The sequence below is a fragment of the Myodes glareolus genome, chromosome 9, assembly GCF_982192425.1.
Source record: "Myodes glareolus chromosome 9, mMyoGla1.1, whole genome shotgun sequence".
In the NCBI taxonomy this organism is placed as follows: domain Eukaryota; kingdom Metazoa; phylum Chordata; class Mammalia; order Rodentia; family Cricetidae; genus Myodes; species Myodes glareolus.
Window position 1 is genome coordinate 37,150,090 of NC_142034.1, and position 22,548 is coordinate 37,172,637.

At 38.9% G+C, this 22,548-nt stretch overlaps 1 protein-coding gene across 14 annotated transcripts in view; it reads right to left on the reverse strand.

Annotated features, from left to right (window-relative positions):
- The window catches only part of Bcas3 (BCAS3 microtubule associated cell migration factor), a 479,995-nt gene that overhangs the window by 329,785 nt on the left and 127,662 nt on the right, over positions 1–22,548 (reverse strand). For all 14 annotated transcript variants that reach the window (XM_087910149.1, XM_087910146.1, XM_087910147.1 and 11 more), the window contains exons 13-14: positions 18,480–18,573; positions 2,373–2,506 (exon numbers count right to left, since the gene is read on the reverse strand). In XM_087910149.1, coding sequence (XP_087766275.1) covers positions 2,373–2,506; positions 18,480–18,573 — 228 coding nt within the window. The remainder of the gene's footprint in view (positions 1–2,372; positions 2,507–18,479; positions 18,574–22,548) is intronic.

The window sequence follows — 22,548 nt, forward strand, 5'->3', positions numbered from 1 at the left end:
AGCTGAGGAAGATTCTAGAGAAGAAATGAGATGCAGCATTTAATGTGCTTAAATCATAAACAGTCAAAAAAATAATAATAATGAACTGTTCCAGAAGGAAGCAGACTAAAAATATGGCCATTCCTTTTCCTGGGGTAAAGCCTTTTTGCAGTTGTTGAAACAACTAATGACACTAAGCTAGGGGTTGACAGTTAAAAAGGCAGAATTATTTTTACTTGGTATTTTAAGAGCTTCTTATGACTATGCAAGAAAATGTTCTCATTTGAGTGAATATGTGTTCACTATGGGTACCAGGCCATGCTGTCTTGCACGACTGGGCTGGGCTGGGCTGCAGTTCTGAGGCAGAGTGCTGGACAGGCAAAGAGGTCCTGAGTTTGACCACTGGGCCAGTTAAAAATAAAAAATTAATTAAAAACCTGAGAAAAATGCGTCTGGCTTTGTGAAGGGCCTAAAATATACAAAAATCAATAAGGTACAACATATTTTAAAAATAAAATCGTACTATTTATTGAGACAGACAAGTACTATAAAGTTAGAATAGTTTGCCATAATAAAAATAATAAGCTTAGTTGTATCTCCCAAATTCCCCATACAGAGTCTCACAGGCTGGTCTCAAACATCATTATGTAACCCCAGCTGGTTCCTTTCGCCTTCACCTCTCCAGCGTGAGAACACAGATACAGTTACCATATCTAGTAACAAATCCAATTACAAATTCCGCAATGTAGCAATGTGTGGTGGTGTGCTGGGAGGAACAGAGCCACCAGCTCTGTGAAAACAAATCACCAACGCTGATTTTAGGCTAGTAAGAAAAATAAAATAGACACTGTGTGCACTGTGATGTTAGAATAGAATGCTGAGCAGGAGAAGAAGGAACAAAAAGGGAGAAGGGACGAGGAGGGAAGAAGAAGGAGGAGAAAAAGAACAAATGAAGACCATGATGATGACGACACCGATGAAAACTAAATAAATGTAAGGATCCATATCTAGTACATAATAAAATAATCAATAAATCCTATAAAGGAAAGTATTGTAAAAATCCACACTTGCATAGCTGCATGCATAAATGTTTACGTTTAGGCTTCTGTCTACTGTGCTGGCAGACAAGTGGAATCCAAGCACTCGGGAGCTGGAAGTAAGAGGGCCAGGAGATAAAGGCTAGCGTTGGCTACACAGTGAACTCAAAACCAATCTGGGCCACAAGAGACAATGTCTCAAAATATATTTAAAACAAACAAACAAAAAAACCAATGGTGGCGCACACCCTTAATCCCAGCACTTGGGAGGCAGAAGTAGGCGGATCTCTGTGAGTGTGAGGCCAGCCTGGACTACAGAACAAGTTCCAGGACAGGTTTCAAAGCTTAAAATAAACAAACAAACAAACAAATAAATCTTGTCTAGAAAAGAAAAGAAGAACAATGGAAGGAAGGGATTGAAGGGGAGGGGTCGAAGGGAGAAAGAAAAAGAAAGAAAAGGAAGGAGGGAGGGAGGCAGGGAGAAGAAAAACCAAGCAAAAAAAGTTCCTATTTACAGTACTGGTCAACTGACATAAACAGAACAACACAACACAAAGTCCAGCAGAAGGTCCTCAGAAACAGAGATCAACTGAAATCAGGGTTTCATTTGGAGCAACAAAGTGGGGTTAAAATGCAAGAAGGACAAAATGTCTACTCAATTGTCAATGGTTGCTTTTTTTAATCTAGGCTTTTCTTTTAAAAAAAATTATTTGTGTATACTTTTTAATTATGAGTGCTCTGTCTGCATGTATGCCTGTAGGCCAGAAAAGGCATTAGATCCCATTATAGACGATTGTGAGCCACCGGTGATCTGGTTGCTGGGAATTGAACTCAGGACCTCTAGAAGAAGAGTCAGTGCTCTTAACTACTGAGTCATCACTCCAGCCCAGTCAATATTTTTTAAAAGACAGCTTTGTATTTATTAGCATGTATGTGTCTGAGTATCACATGTGTGCACGTCCATAGAAACTTGAAGAGAACAATGGTTCTCCTGGATTTTCCGGACTTGTTGCTGAATGAGGCCTGATGCAGCAGGCTGAGAGCTGCCTGATGATGCAGGAGGTGTGAGTTGCATGATGCAGGTTCTAGGATCTGATCTTGGGTCCTCTGGAAGAACAACAAGTGACCTCAACTGCTAAGCCATTTCTCCAGTATTCACCAACATTCTTAACAAGATGGGTACTTTCTTAGGTATGCATTAGGACAAAATGAGGTATCTTAATTTATTAGAACTCACTCTGGCACAGAGAATATTGTTTTCTCATAAATACTAATCTCCAAATTGATATGAATCTCCAATTATCTTGACTGCGATATTACACAGAGAAATCACTTCGGGAAGAAGACACAACTTACTTTGGCTTCGGTTTCTCCCCTGTGAAGAGTGTACAGATGATGGACAGCACTTTGTGATGATGACCAGGGGTGAGTCAGAATTTGGAAGACATGGAAGTCATGGCCAAGAGTGTCTGTTGTGACTAAAAGCATTCCTGGAAGATAAAATAAAAAATGATTATGTATGTGGTTAAGATACTTACAGAACAACACGTTCTGTATTAAGTATTAGGAAAGGAGAAAAGGAAATAAGGTTATGAAATAAAAGACTTAAAATAAAGCACATTGTTCCTATGAACGTCACACCAATACCAACAGAGTGCAACCACTAAGCAGAAGGAATAGGATGTCTTTATGTGAGCAGAGGAAAAAATTTTACACACAGAACATATAGCGTTCTCAGCAATTGTCAGATCATGTATGAGGGTTGGGAAGAAAGCTGTTTTGCCTGAATAAAGATTTGAGTTCAATCCCTAGAATTCAAGTAAAAATGCCTGGTCTGGTGGCACAGCACTGAAAACAGGGAAACAGGAGAATTCCTGGAACTGGTCAGTCTAGCCTAAGTGAGGAGCTTCAGGCCAACAAGAGACCCTGTCTCAAAGGAGGTGGACAATACCCCCAAGTATAGTAGCTGATGTTGTCTTCCTGTCTTCTATAAGCATGTATGCATGCACCCAAACACACAATTTATAAAAGGAACAATTGATGTGAAACAAGGTGCCACCACAGAGCTTACTTACCCCCTCCATTAAGTTCCAACATACACTGATCAAATTACTAAGACCCCCCATGGAATGTAGGCGAGAGACGGGGGCAGGGGATCATTTGCGCCCAAGAGACCAAGATCAGCCTGGACAACAACTGAGATCCTGTATCCAAACTAAACAAACCAACTAACTAAACATTAGGGTAGGCAGAAAGGATTATAAAGTCAAAGCTCTTGCTGCTAAACCTGGTAACTCCAATTTGAACCAGGGACCCACAAGGTAGAAGGAGAGACACAACTCTCACAAATTGTTCTCTGATCTCTACAAACACATGCAGACACACTCACATGCATTCGTACACACACACACAAGTAAGTAATTCTAAAAATTAATAAGGTAAAAATGATTTCTACCCTGGCATGATATTTGTTGAACTAACACATTTATCCAGTTCCCACACCAAAGGTTATTGTTTAGTAAACACGTTTCCTGTGTAATAGCTTGGGGATTTCAACTATATCTAACAGAGTTACTGCTTCGCACATACAAGGCTTTGGGTTAAATCTCCAACATGAAAAAAAATGGATTAATAATCACAGCTACTGTCCCCACAGAGGTGAATGACTATCTAAAATTAAACATACTTTAAGTGAACACAGAACATATGGCAGAGAAAGGCCGAGCGGTTAGACACGGGCATATTGTATGATTAAACCAGGTTCCACTTTTGATCTTTCGGCCTTTCCTCGTGGTGAAGATTCACATGTACTTCCTGAACATGCAGCATGGTACTGTCATCTGCAGTTACACTACGGTCACAGCACACCAGACCTCCCTGTGCTGACAATCACTGCACAGGGCTCTGTAGGTTCCATACGTGTCATCTGTGTGCAGATTCTGTGCCTAGCTACTTCAAATATCAAGATGTTGTTCTTCTTTCTGAATAATATCCCTTCATGTATAGAGGTCCTATATTAATTGATACTTGAACCTGAAATCTGATCTTCCTGCCTGGGAGTAAAGACAAACCTATTGCACACTGCTTTTTCAGATTACAATCCAATGACTTTAATTATTTCATTTATTCCATTCTAACTTAGTACATTTATCAGTGGGGTTAATGAATTAATCTGCCTGTCTCTTCGCTTTTTTCCCTATGTCTGGCTTTATGTATGAATACATGTATACTTCTTTTTTTCTGTACTTTGTATTCCTTACTACTATTTCTACTTATTATCATTAGTTTTTTGATACAAGGTTTCTCTGTAGTCTTGGCTATCCTAGAGCTCACTCTGTAGACCAGGCAGTCCACAAACTCAGAGACTAATCTGCCTCTGCCTATCCACAGCACATATTATTTCATAATAAGAGCACGGGAGTGCTGGGATTAAAGGCGAACACCACCATAGCTGAGTTCTTTAGAATGATTTTGTAAATTGCTAGAAACGATGGCGAACACAGTTCCCAGCTCCCACAAACTGTGCAGCCGAGTTTCCCATATTTGAGGAAACTGCAGAGGTCGGCAGACCTATGGGCCAATAGAAGAAAAACACCCTCGTGATCATGGTATCTCCCTACCAGGGAAGTTAGAAAGCTTTCTTTTTAATTATTTAGTCTCTGACTTTAAGTTATGGTTCTGAGGGCCCTTGGGATATAAACTGACTGTCCCGGTGCATGTCCTGCATGCACCAAGCTTCTGGCGTCTGTTCCTTTGCATTTCTGTGTCAAGTGTTTTACTGTCTTATAGTAATGAAAGGGCATGAATGGGCAGCACAGGAGGTCACAGCCTCACTAACACCAGAGGATACTGTCCATCTGAATGTGCAGTTTCCTTGGTTAAATGTAGCTCCCGGTGACGCCCTGAGTCTCAAATGCCATTTTTCTGGGCTACATACACTTTAGATGATGAAATGTACAAATTATTGTTAAGTAATTTAATAAGGGGTAATAATCGGTTAATACACATATTAGCTTCTCTCCCACCAAGCACCCAGTGATGGCAGGAGGTCACTGACACACTCCCCACTCCTTCCTTACTGTGACTCAAGCTATGTGTGTCCAAGCTTAGTCACAGCCATGTGTTATATTGAAGGCATGCTTTTTCCACTCCTGCTTTTGGCTCAGCTACAGTAAGTTTTAGTAAGCATAAGTCAATGGCTATCGTCCAATCCTATCTTTCCACAAAACTCCGTTTTGGGCACTTGAAAAACAAAGAAACATCACGGTAATGGAAGAAAAAAAAAAGGAAGACCTTATTATTTATCCTAAATATACACTCACACACCACAGATGAGCATCAATACACTTTCTTCCAAACAGCATTCTACTCAAGAGGAGCATTTAAATGAAAAGCTGACCAAATCAAGGCCACTACTGTTCTACACGTGAATGGCAATCACACATGAGCATTTCTCAACAATAATCTGTCTAGTTGTTCCTATGTCAACCACTCCAACCTGTAAGGCAAAGGTCTTAACATGTGTGTCAAGACCTGTACATACATATATGTGCCTATCTCAGATGCTATCCTCTTCCATTTCTTCAAGCAAATTTGGCTTCATAACCCATAAATGAGTTTACATGAATCACAAAACTTTTCAAATATAAAAATGTAAAAAGGCAGCGAGGAAAGGAAGAGCGAGCTAGTGTAGGTCTGCAGAGTCAGGTGCTTTCTTTAATTTACCATTCCGCAAAGAAAACAGCAAGCTCCTCTCTTCTAGAAAACAAGTTTAAAAGCACATATACATAAAAGGAAAAGTCATGCAGAGTAGACTGTGGCTTCGGAACTATTTATGCAGCATCAGAAGACTAAACCAGACGCTGGCCTGGCCATAAACTAAACCCACGCCCCAAACGAGGTGCCAAGCCACAAAAAGCATTTGCGTCATCTGGGAATACAAGGAAAAGACGGGCTTCTAATTATAGGGCCTGGAAGCGGAAGCCCAGAGTGATTAGCTGTTTAGGCGCTGCTGTGTGTTTATCTGGAAGCTTCCTCTCCCTCACTCTCAGCTTCAAGTTTGATAGATGAGCGTTAGTGTTGGAGGTGGGGACAGAGCTGATGGTACACGGTGTTCTCCAGAATCTGAGGTAGCTGCAGAAAGAACACTAAGGCTGTTGTGGCTTCATCAGAACATAAGTCTTTTCAACTGGGCGTCAGCTGGTTAGACCAAAGAGTGAAATTAAAGACTAGCAAAACAGCACTGAGAAGAGGCTATAAAATCTTGGAAACACAATTTTTCTTTTTTCACATATTCTATTTATAACGCCTATCTAATTGTGTGGTTCTTTATCATGTACATGCACGGAAATCAAAAGACAAATTACGAGTTACTCACACTCTCTTCCACAAAGAGCCAGAGCACAGACAGCAGGGTCAGAAAGAAGTCTGTGCGGAAGTCATACTGCAGCGCTCATTAAAATAAGTCTCGATTTACCACTAATTCTTACAAGATATTATTTCTGATCAATAATTGCATAATTACAAACTTACAATGGTATACAGTCAAATTTTGAAAAAACAAAAGCAAAGAAATATAATCTCAGTATTGATAGAAATCTTTAACCAGCTCAGACTCCATAAAACTTTTACTAACACTGTGGGTATTAAAGTCAACTAATTGAATACAGGCACATAACAACAACGCTCTCAGCTCAAGGGCCCATGTACACAGCAGCCATTTCTCAACCTGCTCTCTCTATGTAGCCTTGGCTGTTGTGAAACTAGCTCTGTAGACCAGGCTGGCCTCCAACTCACAGAGATCCACCTGCCTCTGCCTCCCCAGTGCTGGAATTAAAGGCGTGCACAACTACCAGTCACTACCCGCAGACCGCATCCATTTCTTAACTAACCTGTACTCGCGATTTCTCTCCCTGAGTCATATTTTTTTTTCCTGGTTAGTTTGGAGGCTTGCTTCATTCATTCATTCATTCATTCATTCACTCATTCATTCATTTGTGTGTAGGGGTTTCCACATAAGGTGCAAGCTCTTTGCAATGGGCCTGAAGCATCAGTTTCTTCAGTAAGTATAGAAGCATGTTTCGTAGGCTTTTTAAAGAAACAGATAATCAAACTCAATGTATTCTTCCGATTTAGGAGTCCAGAATATAAATCTTTATAAGACACACTACAAAACATCCTGTAAGAAACAATGAAGTAAAGAGAGCTAAGTAAAACAGAGATGATTGATTTGATGCCTTCCTAGAGTTGTCTATATCTGTAACCAACATAGTTCAATTAAATAGATGATATTACACACATGCATTTCACACAGAAAAGTCGGACTCAGTTTTCTTTAAGTTAGATCCAGGATTCTGCCTATTTAGCAGTTAGAGAATAAAATGTAATAGTTTTTATTTCATTCTCTTCTTTGACCGTGAATCCTACAGTTTTTATGATGACACTAGTTCCTCTGGCTCTCTCCCATGATTTTTGTTTCTTTGTTTTGTTTTCTAATACAGGGTTTCTCTGTGTGGCCCTAGCTGTCCTGGAACTCACTCTGTAGACAGGACTAGCCTTGAACTCACAGAGATTCTCCTATCTCTGGCTCCCAAGTGCTGGTATTCTCCAAAAGATTTTACCAATAATGGGGCTGGAAAAATGGCTCAGCAGTTAAGAGCACTGACTGCTCTGCCAGAGGACCTGGGTTCAATTCCCAGCACCCATATGGCAGCTCACAACTGTCTGAAGATCCAGTTCCAGGGGATCTGATACCTTCACACCAATGCACATAAAATAAAGAGAAATAAATCATAAAAAAAGATTTTAAAAAAAGATTTTACCAATAAGCACTGTGAACCTGGGCATACTTGCGCAAACCTAATCTCAAAACTTAGGCTGAGGGAGCAGTATCAAGAGATCAAGGCCAGCTTCAGATACAAAGCAAGAGCCTATCTCAGCACCAGAAATAATTACTGTAATAATCTTCAATAGGCTTATGTTACCATTTAGGAAATTTAATATGCTTTATCATATTTAGGTATATGTTTATAAATGTTCTTATTTTTCCAAATGTTCAAGTATATTTTTATTATATGTCAGAAAAAATTCTAATTTCTTAAGCTTTATTAATGTACAGTTTACATACAATGATTGTATTTATTTTATGTGCTCATTTTGATGAGTCTAATACATCAACGCAGTTATTATAAAAAAAAGATAGAAGCCTCAGAGATATACCCCTATGTGTACAACTGTCACCCATCCCTGCCCCTCATCCAGCGTTACCCACAGATTGCCTTTCTGTAATGGGGTTCACAGGGGCTCACACGGGGTCTTCTGGGCCTATTCACCAGGAAGAAAGGCATTTGTTCAGTTGTTTATATTACAGAATACGAGATGCCATTCTTCGGGGTTCCCATTTTCTGAACACAGCCACCTAAACTGCTATTTCTTCAGTATTCAGCACTGCTTTCTGTGTGGCTGTTTTATTTCTCTGAGATGATAATGTAAAAACAAGGTGAATTTGGAAATTCATTTTAAAAATGATAATTATCTTACATTGCCCACCTGCTTACCAATCTCAACTGTAATCATTTAGGTGGGTATTTTGGATGGTTCCCAGCTTTAATTTGCATGTTGATCCATTCCACAGATATTTACATCACAAATTTTTAATAGAGTTTTCTTTTGAATCTCTGTCTTTATTTGTTTACAACATTTTATGATTTCAACTACATATCTAGGGAAAGGCACGCGAGTGTGGTTGCTCTAGAGTCCACATGAGGGACTGAACCCTCTGGACCAGAGCCGGCCAGAGGCAACAGTGAGCTGCTGACAATTTTCTCCAGGTGCCAGGATTCCTTTCTTTGTCGCAAACATTTTCCAAAAGACATTTAATTTTGATGGAGTCAACTTTCCAATGGTGAGGGGCATTTTTACCATATCTCAAAGTCAAGGTGTATGAAGTTTCACAGTTTTAGATTTTAAAGTCTATGATCCATTTTATGTTAATTATATATATTTTAGTTGAAGGAATATTTTGTTTTACCATTCACATTCACTAAGAACATTATACTTGCCATAATGAATTAATTTCTATTTTTTCTAAAATTCAATAGTATCTATTCCATTCCAATATGCCTATGTTTAATCACACAGTCCTTTCATGTGTATTGTAAATTTATGTAGTTCGGGTCTATATTTGTCTTTTACATGACTGACTAATTTCATATTCTTTGAAACGCCATATAAAATTATTACCAGCAGACATGATGCTGGCCATCCCAGTATCTGAGAGGCAGAGGCATAGATCTCTGTGAATTCAAGGATAACATGGTCTACATAGCAACTACCAGGCTAGTCAGAGCTGCCTAGTGAGACCCTGTCAGAGAGAAAGGAGATAGAGAGAAGAAGGGAGGGGTGGAAAAGGGAGGAGAAAAGAGAAATGGGGAGAGACAGATAGAGGAGGGGAGAGAGACACTACGACCCTTGAGACAAAGACCATTAAAATTAGAATCAGCTTGAGTTGATAACTTTTAGCATAAACATCCACTCTCAAAACATTTAGCAAAAAAAAAAAAAACTGACAGAAAAAATACCAGTAGCCTATCAAGGAATAAAATGGATAAAAATGTTCATAAACTACAACAACAACACAGAAGTGTGATGAGAGAGGGGGAGGCAGGGGTGAAGTATGGGACTGGAGATGGAGAAAAAGAAGAATCTTGCTGGAAAACAAGTGGAACAATATCTGGAAGTTCTATATCCGAAAAGTCTAGGAACAACACGCTTAACTACGACCAACAGACACAAGCATGGAAATCCAAACAATAGAATAGATGAAGTCTAAGGACAAAAGTGTTTCTGTCATCTGTCGCTGAGGAGCATCTAATACTAGGTCCTCAAGCTCTACAAGCGGCCAGCCTGGGTGGTACACTCACGTGACCCCGGAACACGATGATGAATAAGTAACAACATTGATCCAAAGGAAAATTATACACAGACATACACTCAACTATAGCTAAATTAATAACCCAGCTAATAGTTAATATATGGCAAGGAAAGGGAGCAGTCTGAATGAGACAAGCCCCAGGATGAGATCCTCAGTGAAGAGCAGAGGACCAGACACTTAAGGCCTTGCAGTGCTAACACCAGCAGGCTGTACTCGTAAGCGAACCTTCAAACAAACGTGGCTTTTTCTGAATGCATATATTTGGGTGCTCATTATACCTCCTATTCAAGTTCAATAACTTAAGTTGCAAGGAATTCATTATTACAGGTTTAGATATTGATCACTCTGTGGGGGGGTGGAGGAAGAAGAGAGAGAGAGGGAGAGAAAGAGAGAGAGAGGAGAGAGAGATAGAGGGAGAGGGGGAGGGAGAGAGAGATAGATGGAGAGGGGGAGGGAGAGGGAGAGGGGGGGATTGGATGTCTCACTCAGTTCCTCTTTTTATTTTTTGAGACAAGGTCTCTCACTGAATCTGGAGTTAATCAGTTCAGCCAGACTAGCTACCCAACAATCCCCAGGGATTCTCTTGTGTCTGCCTTCCCAGTGGTTGGACAACAGATACACATTGCCACACTTGGCTTTATCCAGGTGGGTTCTGGAGATCCAAACTCAGTTCTTCATATTTGTGTGGCAAACATTTCATTGACTGAGCCATTAACCTGCACCTTCAAATTCTATACACTATCTCACTGCATGCATTGACTCTGCCTACTAATTCAATGTTGTCCCATATCAGCCCAATCAGTATGGATGGACAGGAATACCACTGATGATTAAAAATCCGGGGTTGCAATATATCTTGCATAGGGCCAATATTCTCTTATGTTTTTTGGAAACTCTCACTTATGAAAAGATAGTTGACATTACAGTATATATGTGAGTTTAATCTTATTACTTAATGTCATTAGCACAAAAATACTATTTTTTTCTTCTCAAAGTACTCACTAAGTCTAATCCCTGCTAAGTTTCCCGACCCCCACAAGATGACAGTGTGACAGCTGGAAAAGGACGAGAAAAGTCAGAGAGCAACCTTAGCCGTGAGTGCGGCACATCACTCTGCAAGATGATGAAAGCAGACAGTAGAGACAGACGATGATGGGTAACAAGCCCACACAGGGTTGCAGAGGCAGTGCGCGTAAAGACTCTCCAGGCTGCCCGTGCAATGGTAACACACTGATGGCTAGCAGTGCTGCGTCCAGAATGTCAGATGAAAATCCCATCCATTATCAATCTCTAGAAACTATGATGCAGCCAGCCTGGAGACTTGTGACTATAATCCTAGCAGCTGGGAGACTGGAGCAAGAAGACATAATATATGCATATATGAAATCACCAAGGAACGAATAATGTAAAAGAACCATCTTTTCAATCATGACTTTGAGGTCGACTTAGGCTACAAATTAAGTTCCACAGCAGTATGAGCTATAGAGTGAAACAATGTCTTAAAAAACAAAAACAACCTGTGAGTCTTTACAGATATCAGGAAAAATGAAGGCAGGGTGTTTCCTGGCACCTTGCAATGATCAATGGGAATAGCTACTGTGGAAAAAAAAATTCAATTTAACCCTCTTTAACGATTAACCCCAAACGGCCATCTCCTCTCAATATACAGCACTTGAGCAACCAGGAGACTTTCTATGCTGTTAGAGATGCAGCCAACCATCCAAAGACTGCACATTTAATCTGCTTTACTAGAGCCTCGACATTCATTTTCCTCTTATTAATGGGTGGAAAAGCAATTTCCCTGCCAAGGAGGGGAAATTATTTAAAATGTAGATGTGCTGCACTCCATAGCTCCCAGCAGCTCAGCTGGCAGAAGTGACGCCTCTACAAAGCCAATCAATTATTTACTGAATACAAAACAGGATGTCTGTTCCACAAGTGTCTGAGTTACTGCACTGAGCTGAGGAATTCTTTCTTTCATTTCTAATTCCCAATGTAATAAAGAATACATCTCCTTTGATATCGAAGGCAATATGACACGGAACATATTCACCTACTATTTTTATTTATCAAATAAAAGGTAGTTTCCATAAGATACTTATAATTCATATTTATTATAAACTTCAATTTTAATTATCTTTATAATATGTACATGACAGCATGCACCACCCAATTTAAAAAGAGAAATAATTACTATTCAAGTAATTTGATTCAACACATGAATAATCACATTGAAAAATATTCTACCTTGCCACTGCAAGAGTTTTTCATAATCATGAAAAAGAACCTAATGGAATTAATAAATGCAATGGTTTAGTATAAATTCATCTAGAACTGAGCTAATGCCTAAAGACAAAATATTTGTGTGTAAAGATACTACATGCAAAGACACTATGTGTAAAGACACTATGTGTAAAGACGCTATGAGTATAGACACTATGTATACACTATGAGTATAGACACTATGTATAAAGACGCTATGAGTACAGATACTATATGTAAAGACATTTGTGTAAAGACACTGTGTGAAAAGATACTATTTTTGATTGCAATTTTATCCCTTTGTTTACTGACTGAAAGAGAAGAGAAGACTTATGCGGGGCCAACAAGAAGTAACTGCTCATGTAGAGGCTCAACGGTTACGGGTACTTGCTAGTCTTTAAGAGGAACAGAGTGAGGGTTCCAGAAGCCACAGTATGGCCTACACCTGTCCCTAAATACAGTTCTAGGGGGCCTGATGCCCTAATCTGGCCTTGGTGAGTATCAGTAATACATGATGTGTGTATAAATACATATATACACACAGAGAGACAAAATACCCATATATATAAAATAAAATAAACACATTTAAAAAAAAAGCAATGTCTTAAAAGTTCCAAATTTAGTGAAAATGAGTGTGTTAATATTTTGTTTTGCTCTAACAAATAAACCTTGCCTGGAGATCAGATTACGGAGCTAGGCACTAGTTAACCATAGAAGCCAGGCAGCGGTGGCACACACCTTTAATCCCAGCATTGGGAAACACACACCTTTAATGGAGGTGAGGGAGGAGAAAGCAGGAAGTGATATGGTGAGCAGAGAGAAGAGTGTCACACGGGAGAAACATAAACAAGAGCTCGGCTCCCTCGGGTCTGAGGATTTGGTGGAGATAAGAAGGCTCTCTAGTGGCTGACTTTTACTCTCTCATCTTTCTGCATTTACCCCGATATCTGACTCTGGGTTTTTATTATTAAGCCCAATTAGAATTTGTGCTACAAACAAGTGGAGCATAATCTAAACTGGAGGGTGAGTGCTGAAGTGAAGAAGGGCCAAGCTCGGTCCTAGAAATGCTCCCTGGGATACAGAGCGACAGCAGGAAAGTGTGAGCTACGGAGAAAACGGCAATGGGAGGGCTCAATTCCGTGCTCAATTGTGTTACAAATCAAGAACTGGTCTGAAAAGTATTGCTTTCACACGAAACTTCTCTAAAAAAAAGTTACTCATTTTGTACCTAAATAATTGAAAGCAACAGACATATACCACCCATATTGAATCTACAAAGGTCTCAGCAAGGCATTTCTAAACAAATCATAAATGCTACCATTAAAATATTTGTTTTGATTCAGGACTCAGAGTCACAGCTAATAAACAAGTGTGGGAATGTGAAATTAAAAAACAAACTGAACACAGCTGCTCAACAAGTTTCACAAGTCTGTTTACTGGCATCCCTTAATTTCGAATCCGAAAGGTCCCACAGAACACAGAGTCACCAGTCACCCCCGCCAGCCGGCCTACTTTCCTCGCTAATCCATACGGTGGTGGCACTACACCATGCGCAGTTCACAGTATTTTTAGCACTGCCCAGGAGATGGCCCAAGGTATGGCTTGTTCTTACTCTCGTTGTCCAGACATTTTTATACAATTGCCATCTAAGACTATGTCTCTTTTAAAAGAAAAAGACTAGAACAAATTCTTAATACAATATCCTTGAGTATGATATCAATTCAGACAAGCAAGCTGTCAAGCGAAGGGCCAGCTTTAGAAACAAAACAACAACAACTTCTTTTTATGTCCTGATTGTTTAAGAACCTCCATAACCTTCAAAACAATATTGCAAGCATTATGGCTATTTGTCATCTATTACATAGCCCCTGGAAATGTCAGGGCATTAGAGGGCTGATATAGGTAAAATTCCTTCATAAAAATAAATGTAGAAGCCGGGTGGTGGTAGCACACGCCTTTAATCCCAGCACTTGGGAGGCAGAGGCAGGCAGATCTCTGTGAGTTCGAGACCAGCCTGGTCTACAAGAGCTAGTTCGAGGACAGGCTCCAAAGATACAGAGAAATCCTGTCTCAAAAACCCCAATAAATAAATAAATAAACAAACAAATAAACAAATAAATAAATGTGTAAACATGTTTGGATAATGGAAAACCTTGATATTTATTTAATAAAGGATCCATAATCTACAGTTCAAATAAAAGCCAATAAATTGAAATAAAAAATAAATATACCAAATAAGTCAATTTAAAAACAGAAAATACATATTGTGTTAAAATTCACTCAAATTATACAACTCAGTACCTAACAATATAATTCTGCCAGTAGAGAAAAAAAAATCTCATTCTATATTATCATAGGCAGCTCAGTAGTATATTAGTAGGAGAGAATTCAAATGGAAAGAGGCAAAAAGCATTTCATCTTCTCTAAACACTTCCACTATATGGAGGAGAAGGAACTACCTACTTATATATCTGCGCACTTAAGTGACAAGAACGCACAACGTGCGGACACGCACACTTACGTCCAGAGGTAACAGGCAGCACAGAGAAGTCAGAGAAAACACTAATGAAATCTAGGAATGGTAAACTAAGCCTATGTTCCACCACCCCAGGGTAAGGATAGAAGCCAGCCTGGGCTACATATGACAGAGAAGGAAGGAGGTCACCTGATGACAGGCGCTGACTAGAGAAAGCTATGGCTAGTTCAATGACACTTTTCAAAGAAACTGATTAGCTGCTAATTAAGACTTGCTTTAAAATTGAAAAAAAAAAACAGGCAAGATTTCCAAATCATCAACATTTGGATGTTCTCCACATCACAGACCACTGAGTGTTGTTTTCTATCCTCTTGCTCCTCATTAAGCAACAGTAGCATTCACAACAGGGTAAGGTTCCAGAACCAACAGAAATGGTCTCAGATCAAATGTCAGCAACTGCATCCACCTCTGTCAGGGCTAGGGAGATGCAGCACTTGCAGGTCTCATAGAGGACTCAGGGTCATGTTCCAGGACCAAAATGCAGCTCACATTTGTCTGCAACTCCAGTTCTAGAGGACCTGATGCCTTCGTCTGGACACCATGAGCACTGTATGCACGTGACATACATGCAGGAAAGACAATCACACACATACATTTTTTTTTCTCTGCCTACCAACTACAACATAACACTGTTCAAAAGGAACAAGGCTTCATTATAAAACCACGACCTAAATCAACATTATACACACAGAAAACATCTAAAACTCTACCAAAATAACACACAGACAAAAACAAAGTTCTCACACATGGGCTAATAACTTTGTTGTCCAATGTTCTGAGATGCTTACTAAATGTGCCCTGCACTCCTCCGCTCACTCATCAGCTAGCATTTTCTATATAACCAATAGAGATGTTATTTCCTAGCTAATCACCTTTGTAATCAACACTAACAACTGATTTCCTTTTTAAGAATTGACTTCCCCAGAACTATGAAAACCCTGTTTTTCGTGATGGGGTTTCTCTGTGTAGCTCCGGAGCCCGTCCTAGAACTAGCTCTGCACACCAGGCCAGCACTGAACACACAGAGATGCGCCTTTCTCTGGAATGCTGGGATGAAAGGCATGTGCCTCCAACACCCAGCTAGAATACCAGCATCCCGTCCTTCCGACTTTCCCTTCCTTGTGAAGAACCCACTTTAACTGGAGACTGTGCTTACAGAAATTGTTGCTTCACCAGGTCCTGACAGGTCAGTGTAAGGAGGCATTAGCCAAGGAGAGCATTATAATAAGAATTCAGTATTTTGACAGACAGCTTTAAATAGCTTAGTACCAAAACCCTTCTCAAAAAAATAGAAAAGCTTAGGGATCAATTAATTAGAATAATGCTTCATTTAAAAAAAAGGCAAAATAACTTTTTAAAAAGATTTTTTAAAAGTAAACAGTTAGAGTTGATATTAATGGCAGGTCACTTGCCTAGCACTTGGGAGGTCCTCGTTGCAATCCTCAGCACCACAAAGACAAGAACAAACTCTGATCGTGAGGTTGTGTATGTGTGTGTGTGTGTGTGTGTGTGTGTACTATGTAGTAATTCCCAACAATATTCAGTATTCAAATAATTATGTAATAAAAGCAAACGTGTAAGAAAATGCACATCTGAACAAATACTTAAGTGGAGCATCGACTCAGAACAATCAGCCCATCTGGGCCAGCAGCTACTTTCTGAAGCATTTTCAATGATACTAACAAGCCTCACAGATGGCTATTATGAAATTATAGGCAACCAGTGTAAGGAAGCTCTAGGCACATGAACCGTATCAAAGTGAATAAATTACAAAGCAGCTCAAGGGAGCTTTGGTCAAATATCAAAAGAAAAATGAGGAAAGAAAAAAGAAAAAAAAACGGCTGAGCACACAGCTCAGTGACAGCATTGCCTAGCGGTGCCTGCACTGTCTAGTCGAAGACCTCAAAAAAAAAAAAATCCCTAAATTTTATATTGACCAGTCTCTTTTATTTCCAGAGCAGAGAATAAATTATAGTGCCATGAATCTAAAACGGGGACAAGTTAAAATAATTTATTCCGTGAGCATGCCAATACACTGAGATACTTGCTAGGCACCAGACATAAAGATGGATTGGATGCCAGCACATCCAGAGTTGGAAGGAAACTACAAGTACACAAAGGAAAGAAATATCTAAACAAGTGATCGTCTCCAAATAAATTATATCATTCTTATAAACACAATGCTCTAGGAACACAGAGAAGTAAACATAATACTTCTGTTTTAAGATTATCATATATGCAAGTCAAACAGCAAAGGGAAAGATGAAGGCTTCAAAAAGAAACCACAGAAAGCCCATTGCAGACAAAGATGACTAGTTATCTTTACACCATGTAGTATATTCTTTGTATAAAGCAACTTCACAGACAGAACAGGTAGCTTCCCCCATCTGAACGGCTCAGGGGTGATGTGAAATACACAATAATCCATGGAAAGTGGACATAACCGACAGAATTACAGTGAGTCATGCTGGTTACCCAAAACAGAGGAACACAAGCGAACAAATTTTCAAAGCATGTCTCCAATTTTAACTTAATTCCCCCGACACACAGAGAATTTCAATAGGTATCTGTCTGTCTTAATTAAATCAATCTTACTGATAAACCACTATAATAAAAATCTCTCTTCATGAAAAATGATTAATTAGAATATCAGAAAAGAGATTAAACAAGTGCTCAATATGACTGCCTAGTTATCATTCTTTATTTTAAAATGGGAAAAAACCAGATTTTCTCATCAATCCAACTGATATGGTCATTTCTGAAAAATAAGATAAAAATGCTAAGACTTTCAGATGCATCACCCAAATGAGCAGGACCTGAACCTATAAATTTACAAGGACCAAATGAGCGCTGAAACAAGCACCAGTTTCATCTTTTATTTAGAGATCATGTATTTTAGATTTCACTTATTTCCACCAGTATCAATAATACCTAGCACAAAGCCCAGCACGGAATGCAAGCCAGGAAACCGACAACCATTCTGTTCATCGTTATAGTAAGAGCTGGCTGGTTCCTGTCCGAGGAGAACTGCTCCTAACACCGGGTGACTATAAAGCTGCTGTTCTAGCTCGGAGGTCAATATTTTCTTAATAAAAAAGTTTAGAGGAAAAGTGGGTAACAGGGCGTTCCACATTTTTAGTCATAATTACACGACTTAGCAGAGCGACCAGAAGGAAGAACAGAAGAGAAGTAGAAAAAGAAAAAACTAAAAGTTTTCACAATTTCCTGTGGAAAAATAAAACGTGTTATAAAGGACATGTGTCTCTGGTGCTTCCAGTCTGCAATACTGATACTGGGGCATGACTATAAGGCAAAAATGAACGTGACTTCAGGAGTAATGCCTACCTCACTGCAGCGCTTAAACACCAGCTTACAGACAATTAAAATAGTTCTGAGTGGTTACAGTGGGGTGAACTGTAAACTTAGTCATTCAGAGATCACTGGTCCTATTATTACTTATGATATACAAGCTCCATGTGTCTCTTTGTGTGGTTTGTATATATCCATACAGAGGACTGAAGAGGGTGTCCGATCCCCTGAGGCTCAAGCTCCAGGCAGCTGGTGAGCCACTACATGGGTGCTGGCAGCAGAATTTGATCAGGCCTCTAAAAGTATAGCAAGGGATTTTAAGTGGTGGGCTATCTCTCCAAACCCAGTCCAATCACAGATTTTCTATTTCTAATTATATTAGCTAGAAAACTCATAAAACAAATGGATTTAAAAAAAAACTTACCACTAGTATTAAAAGCCATACAGCACACTGGCTTCTCGTGGGCAGGGAAGTGGGCCACAATGCCATCGCTGTCTGAATCTTCACTCACAAGCACCTTTGAAAAAGAAAGGAAGAAGGTTAACTTTAGTCACTAATGGCTTAGAGGCCACACACACACTCCTCAGTCTTCCTCAAGGAGATGCTTGCACTACAATGAAGTTATTCTGATCTAAGTGAACAAAACTTCAGCAATCTGGATACACACCTCACAATGGACGCATAATCTCTAAAAATAGCCACTTAACATAATTACAGAGAGACTTTGCTAAAAAAAAAATCAATGTTTCCCCAATTATTAAAAAGAGATCTATGATTGAAAAATACAACAAATAAACCAAATAATAATGGAGAATAACACATAGCAATTTGTTTTCTGTTTGACATTTTTCATGTTATTATATTATTCTGTGTTCACACAAGCATAGGCCGGAAGACAGCTTGCCGAAAGCAGTTCTTTTCTATCAGCTGATCTCAGGGATCAAACTCGGATCATCAGGCTCGGCAGCAGACACCTTTACCAGCTTAGCAACCTTGGATTTTGAGTTGTGATATAATTTTATAGAAAGGAAAGGGGAAACTTTGAAAATACTGTTCTAGCATGTTACAGAAACATGGGAAGATGAGGACAAGATTCCTGGCCAGCCTGGGGGCAAAGCAAGAGTCTAGTCTATAAGAACGCTGGTCATGTCCTACAGATGCTCAAAGTAGTCACCAAAGTAACTCCCGCCCTGAGAGATAGTGTCAGTTCTAAGCCAACAAGTAACAAAAAGGAATTGGACTCAATTCATGTGTCACAAAGGCCACTGGTTTCATCTTCACAGTTCGATAATTTTACATAATAAATAAAATGTCCTAATAAACTATTTTATGAAATGTCTTCTTGTCATACTTCTCTGGGCAGACCTCTAATTCAGCCTAAGCATAATTGTTTTATCTTATTTACTTATTTTCTGTGATTTTGTAAAATTATTTTTTCTCATTTATGTTCAGATAATTATTTCCTCCTTCATTTCTGGGTGGGGACATTTTTGTTTGCTTTGTTTTTGTTTGTTTGCTTTGTTTGTTTTTGGAGTTTTGAGACAGGGTTTCTTGGTGTAACAATTCTAGTTGTTCTGAAGTTGCTTTGTAGATCAAATGGGCCTTGAACTCACAGAGATGTGTCCGTCTCTGTCTCACAAGTGCTGGGATTTAAGGCATGTGACCACACTACCCAGCATCCCTTCATTTTTTAAGAAGTACTCTTCTTTGTGTTACATTCATCTATCTATCATCTATCTATCATCTATCTATCCATCCATCCATCCATCCATCCATCTATCTCTCTATCTCTCTATCTATCTATCTATCTATCTATCTATCTATCTATTTTGACTTTTTGGACAGGGTTCCTCTATATCTTTAAAGCCTGTCCTGGAACTCATTCTGTAGACCAGGCTGGCCTCAAACTCACAGAGATCCCCATCTTTGCTTCCCAAATGCTGGGATTAAAAGTGTGTACCACCACTGCTTTGTGTTACTTTCCAAGTTTAGAACTTCTCCAAATAAGCACTGAAATCTCTACATTTTGTTCCACATTATACCATAAATTTAAGTACATTTTATCTTGATCAAGTTTGAAATACTTTTTATTTTTTATTTGATTGCCTGTGACTTATTTACAAATCCACTATTTACTGACAAATATTTAGGAATCTCCTACGTTTGTATATTCTGGCTGTGCAAAGCAAACATGTACTGGGCCATTAAGAAGGCTTGGCAGTTAAAAATCCTTGTCCCACAAACCTGACTACTTTACGGCAAACAGAAGAAAAGAACTGACGTTGACAGCCTGTCTTCTGACCACACATGAACGACACAACAAGCATGCATGGATGTGCATGAAGGTGCAGGCACAGGAAGGACAGATAGAAAGACACACAGCTCTCCATATAATGGCTGAATATAAGTATTCTAATGCCACTGTTTACATAAAGTATTTCCGTAAAAATGTTGGCTTTCAATCTAATCCTAGATGCCTTTGAATTTGATTCTATTTATAAAAGTAATACAGAGATCATTAATATTGTTGGCCTTAAGAATGCTATGTATTTCAATAAATCAGAACTATTTGCTACCTGAATGATCATCTTTTATGTTTAAAAAGGTACTTCACGTCAAAGGATGACGTGAAGTACCATGACTGTTCTCCTTCAGAATGAACAAAGTCAAACAACTACACATGCAGGGAAGGGTTCTCTGTGCTGCTCCATCGTGTGCCTAAAGCTTCAGACCCCTAAAACCATCACGAGCCATGATGATTCTCCTAAGGTAGGAGCTGGACACTTATCTAAGCTGGTGAAGCCATAATTTGCATCACTAACTATACTAAACAATACAACAACCTTTAATTAAGACAAGGTATATAAGAATACCTGGTCCGCAGCAAAACTTGGCTAACATTTAGGCCACCACTCTGAAGTATTTTATTTCACTTATTGGTTTTGCCACATTGCTAACTTCGATTACATAAATGTGTAAAAAGCAAATCATACCACTTAACTTCTCCAGTCAAGAAATGCTTTTAAATAAAACATGAAAGTAACAAAGATGAAAATGGACACAAAGTCAATTAAATCCATTCCTCCTTAATGCAGTTACCATGCAATGATCCCATCACCATAAAATCAAATTAATCAATACAGCAACAGAAAGATGGTGAATCAGATTTTATATGCTGCCAGAGTGAATGTGAAACTATATTAGAGTCTCGGTGGATTTAAATCACAGAAGACAACGTATAATCCCTAGACGTACACGGGAAGGAGGAGCATGGCAGGGACAAGGGACAAGCTAGGGCTGGTGAGTTTCTGAGGTGACAGACACTCCCTTTAATGCTCTGCAGTACAATGCAACACAGCCTGGTTCTCCAAACTGTCCGAGGCAGAGGTGTCTTACAGAAAACAGACCCGTGAAAATGAAAAAGGCAGCACTGTACTACAGAACTTTGGTTCCTTTGAAAAATACACTTATATACTAGCTTAGTACTTACTTATTTTCTGAACACCTATCTCTTTCCTACCTTTAGAAATTAAAAATATATAAATGGCAAAATTGTGATGTTTCCCAAACAGTGGGAAAAAACAATTTTTCATAGGGTAAGTCTTGATAGGCTTCTTTGATTTGCTCACCAAGGAAAGATAAACTTTTGTAAATCCACAAACTATACTGCACTAATTTCCACATTACAAAACCAAAAATCCCTTACCTCCTTCCATAATTCCCACATCCCTTAACTTTTGCAGGTTGGCCTCTGAAATCCAGGGCTTAAATCCTGGGTAGCTGCAACTAGAGGTAACACATCCAGGACACATGTATGTGGTTACCCACATCAAGTAATGTATGCTCTCCACCACCATCCTAACAGTCAAGAGAAAACCTTGCTAGCACATACTTTAAAAGCAAAATCAATACAAGCATATAAAATTGTCATTATTTAAATTTTAAGTAAAACACAACCAAATTTAACAGCACAGAATTTCAAAGAAAGTTAGTTTAAATTGCACTGAAGTCTACTCTTTCTCAAAGTGCCTTTAGATCCTTCTACCGGAAATAGCACACATTAGCTGTCAAATGGACATTTTAATCAAGATGCTGACCCATATATAGTGGACACCGATTCCTCAATACAACAGGTCAGTACTTCAGAAACTTAACAAATTTTCTAAGCATTTTTTTCTGAATAAAAAATGAATACATATTCTATATTAACAATAAGCTTCACAAACCTACTACTTTTCAATCTAGAAACATTTTAGATTATATATGTTATAATGACAATCTTAGGTAACAAGATTTGGAAATTATGTCCTTTTAGAAATATATTTTAGAGACTATAACATGAAAAAAATTTCATACCTGACTGAAGAGTGTAGAGGTAGATGAAGTTTTACTAAAAGCACTTTACCAAGAACATAAGATACAAAGGCCAATTCTCCTGAGTGCTTTGTTGACCCACCCTTCCTAATGGTTTTTAACTAGACATACCTTACTC